Here is a 13345-nt window from a genome sequence, read left to right as displayed (position 1 = left end):
TTTCACCGAGACTTAATCATGTGAAGGACAGTGAACTTGCGTGGAACATTGAGCCACTTTGGCAAACCTTCAAGGCAAATTAGGTTAATGAGATAAGTGTAAGCTTCCTCTCGTATCGCACAGTGAATTAAAAACAAAAAAAAAAGAACTGCCAGACTGAACACCCCTATACATATGAATTAACTTTTTAACTTAATAAGATTTATTGTGCTTCATTTTACACACGTCAACAGTCAGCATAACAACACAGTATAAACAATTTATTTTTTTACAAAACATACTTTGTGTAAGTGCAGGAAAGGAGGCGTCTTCTCGAATCGGAACCAATGCGCACACAATATTCAAACGTCTCTTAACGGCCGGAGCAGATAGTGACATCATGTCTCGCACGTCGTGTTGAATGAACAATGACAGCCGTCAGAGGACGGACAGCACAGAGACACAAAGAACCAGACGACAGGTTTTGGGTTCAGTCCATCGCATGAGAACAGACATGTGCACGGCTCCTCAGCACTGCTCGAAGCCTGCCATCAGCGAGAGGGCCAGAGACTCCACTGCACAGAGCACAAACACAACATTTCATCACTTTACCTCCAATATGTCTGTATGTACAGAGGTTTTATAAGGCACAGTGAATTTAAAAAAAATAAGAGTAACTGATGTTTTACTCACGATGGGGGAAGGAGCCGCGACACACGGCTTTATTCAGGATCGTCACGAGGAACATGTGGCAGTTTTTGAAATCAGATTCCATCTTGTCAATGGACTCGATCCTGAAATAGAATCAAACATTACATTAATCCTTTGCAGGCTGATCTCGGAGGCACTGGCACCGACGGCAAATCTAATACTTTCAGCAGTAACGGGATGAAAGCTCTTACTTCCAGGCACCAAATCCTGCTTGCCATCTGTCTGAGAAGATGAGGACCAGATTGAGAACCTTCATTATTGCCTCCTTCACAAAACTGACCTGTGAACACAGATAGGCAGAATTAGACATCAGCCAATATTGTAGTATTGGGAAGAAATATTTTAAGACGGTAATACAGATGTCCCTTATTCTTACCTTCTCCCGGAGTAGACAACGGTCGTGAATCGTTGCCAGATATCTGTAGTGGATTTTAATCAGCTGGTCCAGGTCCTTTGCTTCCTGGACTTGGTGCTGAAACTCCAGTCCTGTGCTGTGCAGAATCTAGACAAAAAGGACGAAGCAAACATTTTCGACGTGTAAGCAGTAAAACCCAGAAATATCTTGGCTCATCAAAACATTAATATTATTGGTACTCACCCTGGTGGTGATGTAGTTGTGAAGGCTGTTGACAAAGTGCATCAGTTTGACCCGCAGCAGACACATACGGTGAATCTGCTGATTCACAGGCTCTTTGACTTTCATCTCTTCCACCCGAGCTCCCTCCAGTTTCTTGGCCACGTCTGTGAAATCTGCATTTTTTGGGGGGAGAAAACTGTTGCATTAGAACGCCGCAACGGAAACTTTTTTGCGTTTGGACATTAGTGTAGTTATCGCAAGCCCGTACCGCTGAAGCGCAGAGTGTCCAGGCTGTATTTGGCCCACTTGATCTGCAGCAGCAGAAGGAAAACTTGGTTGTAGATCTTCTGGCACTCGGAGCTGATGACAATGTCGACAGGCCAGGGAACCTGTGGAGGGCGGAAGGGGCGGAATCAAGTTTTAAAAAATGCAACCTTCCTTTAATGATGGGTAAACATTTCAGCCCTGCATCTGCATTGTTACCTTGTAACTGAGGGTGAGCACCTCTAGATTGTTGACAGGGTGTTTTTTCCTGGCAGGGTCAATGGTCTCCAAGAAGACAGACAACCTTTAAAAAAAGACAGAAATCACATTTTTTATTTTTTTTTGCTTTCAATCAATCAACTTTTATTTTACAACGCTAAATCAAGACATTGTCTTTTAAGACCCCATATAATACCCATTGTCAGATTCTTTATTCACATTTTCTTGATTATTTAGTGCAATCATTTGGTTGCCATAGTTATGACTTTTTGTATAAAGTACATGCAGTACCTGCTACTGTCCTCTGGGTGGCGCTGCCCGACTGCCTCCTGCAGCTGAATGTTGAGGAAAGACAACTGCTGCCAGCTCTCCTTCTCCTGCATCTTGTCAAATATGGCCGTGTAAAAGTCGTACATGGTGTCTCCAGCTTCCAGCAGGAAGTACTTCCTCATGGCCTGAAGGTACTCCAGGAGCCTGAGGAGACACGGAGGGTCGCAGGTGATGCAGATATGGTGGATAGAAACAGGTCCTGAACGACGGCACCGAACGAGGGCGTGAAAACCCACCGGTAGTCCTTCTTCAGCGTCTTCATCAGGTTGCCGCAGCACTCGATGTACCTCCTCTCGATGTGCGGGTAGAGGCAGGAGCGCAGCGTGAGCTCAAAGGTCTGGCAGGTGACGGACCGCGACGAGCGCTCCACGTTGAAGTCGCTGCCGGAGAAACGCTCGTGGAAGTCGCTCTGCTCCAGGTACAGACTGACGGGGGAACATGAACCAACAGGGCGTTTAGCTGCGACACACTGGGACCAAAAAAACCAAAACAACAAAAGAAGCCGTCCTGGCCGTTACGGTAGCAAAGTCGCTGCTCACCGGGCAAAGTTGATGGCCAACAGGGGATCGTGGACGTCGTCAGTCTCCAGGTGCTGTGCGATGATGGCCTGCATCTTTATGAGGCTCTTCTCTGTGGCCTTCTGCTCCGTCACCGTGTCAGTGGGCGACTCCTCCTGGCGGCACAGGCGCGACTGCACCGACTCCAGAAACAGCGTGTACACACTCTTCCTTTCTGCGTCTGCGTTTCCACAATTCAAGTTTGTTTTTGAAAAAAAACAAAAAAAACCCCAAACAAACCAAAAAGTGAAACAAAGCTTTCATTTAAGAAAGAAACGCTGACCCCTAGAGGATCCCTTGGGCGGCTCCGCCTCCTTGCAGTCCAGGTTCTTGAGGAGCTGCATGGACTTCCCGGCCATGATGATCTGCTTGAGGACGGGCTTGAGGAAGGACACCATGGTGAGCTGCCGGTTGCTGGAGCTCTGGTCGCCTCCGGAGCTGCCGCTGGCCACGTCGCTCACTTTCTCCTCGTTCTCAACCGTCTCGGAGACGCTGTACAGGGTGTAGGTGGCGTACCAGAAGTCGCGGTGGTTCACCGGAACGTCCTTGTTCCTGCAGGCGTGTCTCTGTCAGTTCTTGGGAGCGCAGCGCACTACAGAGTTGGGGTTTATAAAAAAAAAAAGAAAAGAAAAATACAGCGGTCACATACCTCTGGATGATAAACTCCTTGGCTGGGTCAAACAGGTGGCCGTGAACAATCCACTCGTCCACAATCTCCAGATAAGGTCTCACCGTCTCCGTCCACAGTGAAAATAACAAGGCCACCTTGCAGAGAGAGAACACCCACAGATTATAATATATCTATAATGTGATGTCACAAAGGGCACATATACCTCCATGAGGCTGTTAACTAAAACTAAACAAAACTAAGGTCTAAATCTGCTGTTGTTTGTATAATCAACGGAAGAGGAAGATGAAAATAAGCTGTAAGTTAGCAACTTATTCTTAGCAACCTTCAAATGTTTCATTTCTTCGGCTAGTTTGTGTAAACTCAGGCACCGACTCACCCCCTGCTCCGACGCCTCCCCAATGCTGTCATACTCGATGATGGCCTTGTACAGAGTGTTGAGCAGGTGAGACGCTCGCACGACGTTGGGGGTCTCAGGCGGGACCTCGGCGACGCCGGTGCAAAAGACTTTGTGCAGCACTTTAATCTGCGCCAGGTGAGGGCTGAGCCTCTCCAGCACTTCTGACAGAGTGACGGTCTCGTCTGCAAGACACAGAATGGGGGGACACAAACAGAAACATGTCAAACTGCGATGGTGTCACGAGATAAAAACACACATAAAAACACAATGACGGAGCAGAACTGTGCAAAACAACATACATGCAGAGTTTGAACTCAGCAGAAGTCAACAACAACTTGCTTAAATGGGAAGGTCAGGTTTTTTAAAACATTGTGTTGTTTTGCACAACTGCACACTTGACAGCAGCAGCTTTGAACTGATGTTTTCAGAATGAAAGGACATAATTCACTGTAAAATTCTAAATTGCAGCCAGAACACATTTGCCTTCTTATTGGGCAGCCTCAAAAACCAATTACAGGTCGAGTAATAAGACTCAATGTCGTGCACACAGTGGTTTTTGTGTGTTCAAACAAAAGTCCTTTCTTTGAAACTACATCCAATCCGTCTTCTCAATTACCTCCTACCTCCCCACAGAAACCACTCTCCACCTCCTCCAAATGCAGCTCCCAGACCAGAAGGCTGCATTCAAACCTGCTGATTAGATATTCAGAGCTCCAACTGTGGTTTGTGTCTCCACAAAGGTCAATTTTCTGCTGACCACTTTTCTTAAAAATGGAGTTGATGACAGAAAAAGATTCAGCTGCAAAGCGAAATTAATCGTGTGCTGTAACTTAATGCTTGTATCATCGCAACCTGTTTTGCTTGCATATTTGAGTCATGAAGCTTTAAACCACAGCTGCAAACTAGCGTCGAGCTAAATTCATCATGTTAACAATGGTCTTTGTGTTCAATTACCGCTTACCATTACAGATGAGGTCCCTCTCGATGGTGGTCAGCTCCTCTTTGAAGCTGGTAAAGAACTTGTTGAGCGCCCACACAAAGGCCTGGTAGGTCCTGAAGGGAGGCTCGGAACCCTTCTTGGAGCTGTGGGAGGAGGCGGAGCCCGGTGGGCACGGCTCCGAGCTGTAGCCGGTCACCTCGTCGATGAACCTCTGCAGCCTGGACACAGCCTGCCCGTACACAGCAATGTGCTCCAGCACAGAGTACAGGCAGTTCTGCAGCGCACGCAGACACAACACACAGCATTTTTCATCTGAACAGAAGATCTAAGGCACAAAAGAACAGAGCCGCAAAACAAACTCAATTTAGGTCACTTACGCTGGTCTGGTGAGTTACGACGACATTGTTCCTGACTGACACTTTCCCATCATGCTGCTGAAATATAAAGTGCTTCTTGACGCCAGATAGAAGCCTGAAACACAACAGAAACACTTTAGTTAACAAATGAGACTATTTCCGAAAAACACACACGGAAGCCAGAGAATCTGCAATGAATTAAACAGTGAAACTGAACGACAGAAGTGCACAATGTCTTTTTTTTTTTTTTGCTTCTTCTTACCACAGAGTCTCTCTTATTACTTGGGTTTCCGTGACAAAAGCCTTTTCTTCAGGCAGGTAGAGTGGATCCGTGTTGTACAAGTGCTGATCCCTGAGAAGGGAAAGGAGAGGGATTAAGTATCCTGAAATAAATCTCGGTTTAAGCACACACACATACTGCAGATCAGTGTTTTTCAACCTTTTTCAAGCCACGGCACATATTTTACGTAAAAAAAAAATCCCATGGCAAGCCACCCCCCCCCCCAAAAAAAAAAAAATATATATAGACGTTTCTTCATATATTTATATTCACTCAGAGTGAAACCTGGGCGTGTTTATATGCAGTCTAAAAACACTGCTGCAGATATACAAGCACGCTGATATTCTTGGCTAATTGCACTTTCTATATGACTACATTTGCAACGAACGCTCATGTTGATATTCTCTCTTGACTGAAGACATAAGTTCTTTTAATGCACATGAAATATTCTACCTCTGTGAAATCTTGTTACACTGGGTTTGGCCTAAATTTCTGCAAACTGTTCTTATATGAAAAAAGTAGAATATTGAACACAAAGCAGTGCTTATAACCATCGACACGTTATCCCAAACCAAATCAGAGAATGGATTTTGATTTGTTGCCTACGTATTTTTGAGCCTGTACAGATCAGAGTAATTCACAAGAGGAAAAGAAGCAAGTTGCTCATTAAAGCCTGGGACGATCACGGCAGTAATTAGTATTTTCAATAACGCTCGCGTCGCAAAGCCAGCACCTGGAGGCACCGGCAGTCATCCAAATCACATTTGCATTTATGAAAGAAGTCTCATTTGGATATGCTGACATCCAAATTCATGCGCCTTTGTTTCCCCCTGGCTGTGAGGTGATCAACTGGAAGTGGGTCACCTGACCTGCACCATGTAGTGGAAATTCATCCACCGAGGGAGCAGCAGCTGGGAAGTCTTACCAAACGTTGAGCAAGTTGGAGTGTAGATGTAAACTGTGAGGGAAACGAGGAGCGTGAGCCACCCAGTAGGGCGTCACTATGTTCTGCTCCAGCCAGGCCCGGGCATCCGGTTCACCCACTGGGAAACAAACTGCAATTATTTTCGCATTTCGGAAGAACTTCAGTATATTCACAGGTGACGTGCGTTCACACCTGTCCACGTGACTGGGACGGTCTTGTTACTGTTGTCCTGGTCTTCCTGCGGCGTTCTGTCCAACTGGATCCCAGAATCCTCTCTGCTGATGGGCTGCTGATTGTCATCTTCATCGCTCTCATCTTCAGACCACTCCTGAAAGACAGAAAAAGAACCCGGCTGCTGAATATTTGAAAACACCTCTCACCTCTGAGTCGAGTTTGACTACCTACTGTCTACCGTTGTGATTTTAACCCTTCAAAATAAACTGCCAACATCGCTGCATACACACATGATGATGTCCAGGCCAGGCCCTCTAAAAATAATATGACTTTTTATGATCTTTGTTTGGGTAAGTGAAGAGTGGGTTATGATTGACTCACCGGGGTGTCGGGGTACGGCCCAGTATCAAAGTCCTCACCCTCCATCAGATATTTAGCCCAGTCAAAGTTGTCCTCTATTTCTGAGAAAGGAAAATAGATTTTGACCATCAACGTTGAGTGTGTGTGTATGTACAGTTGTCTATACCAGCCCCATCAACTCACCCGCCTCCTTCACCCTGGGTCTCTCCGTGAAGTCCGTGTTGGAAGGAGACCCCGATAATATGAGCAACAGCGACAGGACGCTGTAGTGCGCGTCAGACTGTGAACGGACAGAGAAGCGTGTTGGCTGCTATGTAGCTTTTGTCACATCGCTGGACAGAACACTATGGACCTGAGTGAACTGGATGGTATGCTAGAGGGGCGTATGTGGTCATCAAATGAAGCCCATCACTCCTGCCATCAGCAGTTTCTTGTCTGTAACCCATTGGAAAAAAAAGTCCAGCTAACCTTGACCCCATCTGTATTAGGCAGAGGCGAGTTCAGAAACTCCTCGGTCAACCTCATCCAGCTCTCCGCTTTGCTCAAGTCAGAGTGGACCATCAGCTTCTCATAGATTCTGGAGAACAGAATTTGCGTTATTTAAAATGAGTGAAACTTGGCATGAATACTCAGGTGAAACATGACAGAAAATATCTTTGTTTGAGGAAGCTGGTTTAAAATGCAACACCCAGGTGCAACATTACCATTGAAGCATCATAACAGCGATGCAAATGGCCCATCCGGCACCACAGAGATTCACTCACCCACTGATGCTCTGTCTGACTTTGTGGCTGTCCACGTCCAGAAAACGATGGAACCTGCCGAGGCACGACACCGTCACTAGCATCACAGACCGCCGCTCACGTTCGGCTGCATGTTAGCAACTCACAGGCTAGCGCCCGCCCGGGGCGGCTCACTCACTTGAAGTTAGACCAGGCGAATTTCAGAGCCAACTGAAAATTCTGGTCCTCTTCATCCTCGATCTCGCTGAGGCACCTCACCAGCTTCTTCGTCTCCTTCTCAGTCTCCTTTTCGAACGCGGTCCAGTGAGCCATGGTGGTGTTAGCCTTCAGAAACGAGCGCTCCGCATCCAGCTAGCTGCCTGCTAGCACCAGCGCCTACTGCTTCTGGAACAGGCAGTGCTAGCGTGCAAACCCTTGCTGTCGTGTGAGACAGAAGAGCGTTTTTGTTACAAAAAGCATTTTGACATTCGTCTGTGCACCTCTGAGTGTGGTGGCGGTTACCGCGCAGGGTTTGTTTCTGACAACCTAGGCGCAACAATGCGCATGCGCAGGGCAAAGCATCAACAATTGAAAACAGTGAACTTGATATCTTTCATTCATTGTATTGCGGACATAGTGGTTATGAAAACAGTTTAAAATGTCAAATACACTCACAGAACACAAAAATTAAAGGCATATATCGCTATTTTGTTTTACTAGTTTCCCATGATTCTTTGCAGCTATACGAGGGAGGCTATGGGGATGCAAGGCATGTACATTGAGTGGGCTAAACCACGCCCCCTTAGTAAAATGTTTTCGCCATGCCAAAAACACACCGGGAACCGAACAGAAATGTGAAGATAGATGTAATTGAACGATTCGGTTCTAAGTCAAACGGTTTTCGGGCAAAGCAAGGAGACACAACGGATCCCACATTCACACTCTGGATGCAGTCTGAATGCAAAGGGATTGTGACGTACGGCCAGAATAAAACTAATCTGTGTATTGTCTCGAAAGGGGGCGTGGTTAATACACCCCTCCCATCGCTCACTCACAACACACACACACACACACACACACACACACACACAAACACACGCACAGGCGCACACAACTTTGCCGAGGCGGCCACAGCGCCGCTGCTGCTGCTGTTGCTGCTGCCTCACGAAGCGCCGCGCCGACGACGAGCTCGCCGCTTCCCCTTCCCCTTCCAGCTGCGCTCCGCTCTGCTCGGCGAAGAAGGAAATGAAGAGGCGGCTGCACAAGAAATACTTGGTTCTCATTTTGGCATATTCCGGCCTGCTGCTGCTAATCCCTTACGTGTTGGATTACCGCGACAAATCCGCGCAGCATGCGGGACACGGCGTGCAGCAGCAGTCCAGATGCCCGGAGCTGGAGGTGGCGGTGGCGCAGCTGTGGGATAACGGTTATCGAGTCAACGGCAGCCTCATCGGCGGCGGCGGCGGTGGAGGTGGCTCGGCAGATCCCTCGTTGGCGGCGGCGGCGGCGGCGAACCGGAGCCAGTCCCGGACGCACATTTACCTGCACGCCACCTGGAGAACCGGCTCGTCGTTCCTCGGCGAGCTGTTCAACCAGCACCCGAACGTCTTCTACCTGTACGAGCCAATGTGGCACATTTGGCAGGCGCTGTATCCGGGCGACGCCGGCAGCCTGCAGGGCGCCGTGCGCGACATGATGAGCGCCCTGTACCGCTGCGACTTCTCGGTGCTCCGGCTGTACGCGGGCACGCAGAACATCACCACGGCGTTCATCTTCGGCTGGAAGATGAACAAAGTGGTGTGCTCGGAGCCGCTGTGCGCCGCGCACAAGCGCTACGAGATCGGCCTGGTGAAGGAGGATCAGTGCGCCAAGTGCCCGCGCAGGGACATCAGGGAGCTGGAGAGGGAATGCAAGAAGTACCCGGTGATGGTGATCAAGGGCGTGCGCGTGCTGGACCTGAGCACCCTGGTGCCCTTGATGAGGGACCCGGCCATCAACCTCCAGATCGTGCAGCTCTTCAGGGACCCGAGGGCCGTGCACAACTCGCGCCTCAAGTCCAAGCAGGCGCTGGTGAAGGAGAGCATCCAGGTGCTGAGGAGCAAGAAGCAGGCCGACAAGTACAAGCGGCTGCTGGTGCCCGGCAGCAAGGTCAACCGGGCCGAGAGCTACGTGTCCAGCGCCATGGAGATCATCTGCGACAACTGGCTGAGCGACATGTTGCTGGTGATGAACGCGCCGCCCTGGCTAAGGAGGAGCTACCACCGCGTCCGCTACGAGGACCTGGTGCTGCGGCCCTTGGAGGAGCTGCAGAGGCTTTTCCGCTTCTCCAACCTGTCCAGCGTGCCGGCGCTTGAGAAGTTCGCCCTCAACATGACGCATGGCCGGGGCTACTCGTCCGACCGTCCCTTCCTCATCTCGTCCAGGGACGCCAAGGAGGCCATCTACGCCTGGAGGGAGCGGCTCAGCGTGGAGCAGATCGGCCAGGTGGAGGCCTTCTGCAGCGAGGTCATGAGGCATCTGGGCTACCAGAAGAACAACGCGGGCAAACCCACCTGAGGGGCCACACCAAGGGGTCGGTGGTTTAAGGTAGCTAGAGCTTCTAGAAAAACCAAAACAAACAAAAAAAAAACACGCCTGCTCGGCTCAGGGGAAGATTGCTGGTTTACATTCTTCAGCGCCTCCAGCTGTGCAGCCGCGTCAGACCTGCGACCTTTGACCTCTTTCTTTGTGAGCAAGATTGAGAACAGATCGGGCGTGTGGGGATTATTTTAGAGAGGCAACGTGTCTCTCACCCAACGCGCTACAGCCACGGCAGCTGTGAAGGTTGCAGCTCTGCTGATTTCACGTGACGAAACTCCGGCACCTTCTAGACGTGACCAGAGTTTGTGTTCCTCCTTGAGGGAACATATTGTCCCTCAATGCCCGGTAGAAAATGCAGCGTGAAAACTCAGAGCCAGCGAGTTGTATTTTTAAATCAAATCTTAAATCAATATTTTATCATCAAAAACCAAACCAGACACTCGTGGCCTGGTATAGATGTGGTTGAAGGAGACTTTTGAATTCTGCTGTGCTTAGAGTTCCCCGCAGAGTCAAGGCAAGTTGACGTAACGCTTTGGGTTCGTCCCTGCACATAGACGACACTCATTTCCTTCTTCCTGTCACTGCGAAGGGCTGAAAATTGCTCAAACGGTGTTATGAAACTTCAATAAGGCGAGCGTCAAGTCAAAACGAGACGAATATCAACAAATTCAAGACGCTACAATCTGTAGCGACATTTTAGCTGTTTGCTGTTTCACAAAGCAAAGTAATGAGGATGTGTAATCATTCCGTTTGCAGACTTGTCATACATTTAGTATTGTTTAGGTCAAATTGGACTGATCCCAGCTTACAGAGCTTTGGCTGTTGTCCTTAAAGTCTTTTTCTGGCAAAAGTGTCTCCCTTAAGCCTATTTTCTCACCAGTTTGTGCTTTGAGAAATTCTTTTTCAGTCGTAACTGATGGGTTTAGTTCCCAGAGAGTGTGTGCGTATGTGTGCAGGCATGTCGCAGATAACATTTCTCCCTCCTTTGCGTCCCACTGATGTTCTGTTTAATTGAGGGAATTTTTTTCTCCCTCTCTCCTGGCACCACCGGGTTCTCTGGTGGGAGAGGGGGGAGTTGGGTCAGAGCCGCCGGGCCACGGACTGTCAAGAAGGAGGTCATTGTGTGTGACAGGCCGCAGCTCCCGGCGTCACCAGCAGCCTGTCACCACCAGCGCCGACCCTCACAAGCAAACAGTGGGGCTGTTTGCAAGCCGTCAGCTCGGAGCACAAACAGGGCGGGGCCTCTCGACGCGCCCCCCTCCGCCCTCATGGCGACGCTGACAAGTCTTGAAAAGCCCTTGTGGTTCTTTTGAGCTGACGGTTTATTTTTTTAGTTCTTATCGCCTTATTCACTGTATTGCGTCAATGGCGACGTTCCAGCGTTTGTTTTTCATTTCAATGGCTTTGGGAAATAACTAATCAGTCTTTCATTGTGACTAGAACATGAAGCGGCCTTTTAATGGCGGCTTAATTCTCACAACAAAGATTCACTGATGCGACTCGTCAAAAGGTGGTTCATTTTCAGATTTCACCTTCTAAAAACTCAGCCTTCCATCTTGCCTGAAGCGTTTTAGCAGCTAATGGTTCAAAAGCGGGAAGCAAAAGTCAACCCAGCCTAACCACAGCATTGGAACAAATAAACATGCTACCAAAGGCTTTTCTGGATGGATAAAAGAGTTGTAATTAAACGCAGCTGTACATGAAGGCTCATTAGGGGGCCTTAGCACATGCGATCCCTTCGCAACGTATTGAGCTTTCTAACTGGCTCAGTGTACAGTGACTAAAGATCAGATTGTTCTACTTTGAATGTGATAGATTAGAAGTTCACACTATCGTTTCCGTGTTTTTTCTTTTACTTTGACTGTAATGTCATCCACGAACGTAACAATAATCTACTTAGGCACAGGCAGGTACTGTTTTGTGTTCTTGGCTACAATCGTTGCCACTGCCTAATTCTTCGTCTCCTCTTTTCCTGCCAGAGACCTGGTTTTGGGGGCAGAGAGGGGCATGAGGTGGAATAGCAGTGCAAGCGGCCGGAATGTGGCCCACCGGGAGCTCATAAGCACAACTCCTGGCTTGTTTTCCATCAGCTCAGCCAGACAGGTTGACTAACTGGGGGAAATGAAAAAAAGCAGGCAGCCGCAGACGAACGACTTTTAATAAGAGGCGGGAACAGGCCTCCCACTGTCTCACCTGCCTGTTGAGCGGCAACAGGGGCCAAGGACAGGCTGGGAGAGAACGTATGGACACGGCAGACGGATGAGCTGCCGGCCTTTATCCTGCTGTCCCCTTTAGTAGCACTAATCGTTCCACAAATCCCGTGTGGGATTGGGCCGTAAAAAATCCCAGGATGGGTTCTTCTCTCGGGAGCACAGGTTGAAGTCGGCTTGCGCAGCTCGTCCCGTCCGGCCCGGCCAGACTGAACTGACACTGGAGCTGCAGCCGCTCAGAGTCTCCCAGTCGGCGGGGCGGTGAGGCCGCAGTGTTTGCTCGCGGTCCAAAGACGACCCGTCATTCCGACCTCCGACTCCGTGAGGAATCCGGCGAGCTGCAGCTGCCCGACTGACAAAACAATCACTTGGGTGTGAATTCTTGGTTGAAAAAAAGAAAAAGAAAAAAGAATCTCTCACACGTCTTTGGGAAGCTCTCTGTAATGTACTAATGAACTTTTTTTTTTTTTGTTCTTTTGAAATCGGCACTGTTTCGTAATGTTTACCAGTCTGATTGCCTCGAGCTAAAAACTTTTATAAAACTGCAACATCTCCCCTAGTTGTGAATGAGTGTAGGGGGGAGTCATGAAGTTTACTGCCGTCCTTATGTTCAACTTTAGAAGTTGGTTTCGTTGTAATTGGCGTGAAATGAGTTCTCATGTCATGTAATGAAATAACTTTTATGACCGTTTAATACTGACCTCAATAAAATAAATTGGAAGCATAAAGTCAGAGCAGTATGATTCCTGCTCTTCTTGAATTAACTGGTTTTCATGCTCAGTAGTTGCAGTAGCGTGTTTTTGAATTAATCAGAAGGATGATTAATAAAGGTTTAAGCTGATTGTGAGCAGTTTGACAGAAAATGTTTTACGTAAAAATAAAGAAATCTGCACATTTTAAGGTCCAATATCCTGAAAACTCAGCTGAAGTTTTCTAACAAAAGTGTTTCTGGCTCACCAGAGAACTTTCCAGGAATGAGAGAAGTCCATTTTTTACTTCAAACTAAAACAAATCAACCTCCAGGTCAGCCCTCAGTTTACAGCCTTCCTGCTAAAACCAATTCTTTTTCTGATGCTGTTTTTTGAAAATTAATTGTGCAGGTGCTGAAAATGAGCAGAACATGTTTTAAACAA

General features: G+C 48.3%; 2 protein-coding genes across 3 annotated transcripts; one reads left to right on the top strand and one right to left on the bottom strand.

The window, feature by feature from the left end:
• Nucleotides 1-179: 179 nt before the first annotated feature.
• On the bottom strand, nt 180-8105 carry tubgcp5 (tubulin gamma complex component 5). 2 transcript variants are annotated; one of them, XM_076045293.1, is made up of 24 exons: nt 7945-8094; nt 7622-7860; nt 7465-7518; nt 7169-7277; nt 6884-6980; nt 6722-6801; nt 6359-6494; nt 6167-6284; nt 5224-5313; nt 4983-5076; nt 4627-4879; nt 3645-3847; nt 3287-3402; nt 2921-3189; nt 2620-2818; nt 2317-2505; nt 2042-2224; nt 1751-1835; nt 1536-1656; nt 1289-1440; nt 1067-1192; nt 882-970; nt 673-773; nt 180-554 (listed from the first exon to the last, which is right to left on the bottom strand). In XM_076045293.1, exons 2-24 carry the CDS (start codon nt 7753-7755, stop codon nt 508-510), a joined length of 3045 nt encoding a protein of 1014 aa, XP_075901408.1. In that variant the 5' UTR covers nt 7756-7860; nt 7945-8094; the 3' UTR covers nt 180-507. The 2 variants fall into 2 exon arrangements, with proteins under 2 accessions (XP_075901408.1, XP_075901407.1); XM_076045292.1 differs by having other exon boundaries at nt 7622-8105.
• Nucleotides 8106-8519: 414 nt separating this feature from the next.
• On the top strand, nt 8520-12940 carry chst7 (carbohydrate (N-acetylglucosamine 6-O) sulfotransferase 7). The gene is made up of 2 exons (XM_076045299.1): nt 8520-10008; nt 11982-12940. Exon 1 carries the CDS (start codon nt 8668-8670, stop codon nt 9976-9978), a length of 1311 nt encoding a protein of 436 aa, XP_075901414.1. The 5' UTR covers nt 8520-8667; the 3' UTR covers nt 9979-10008; nt 11982-12940.
• The last annotated feature ends 405 nt before the right edge of the window (nt 12941-13345 follow it).

The sequence above is a fragment of the Nelusetta ayraudi genome, unplaced genomic scaffold (assembly GCF_046127955.1).
Source record: "Nelusetta ayraudi isolate G7.1 ecotype Tasmania unplaced genomic scaffold, CSIRO-AGI_Nayr_v1 ptg000084l, whole genome shotgun sequence".
Lineage (NCBI taxonomy): Eukaryota > Metazoa > Chordata > Actinopteri > Tetraodontiformes > Monacanthidae > Nelusetta > Nelusetta ayraudi.
This window is presented reverse-complemented; position numbering and strand designations above follow the sequence as displayed.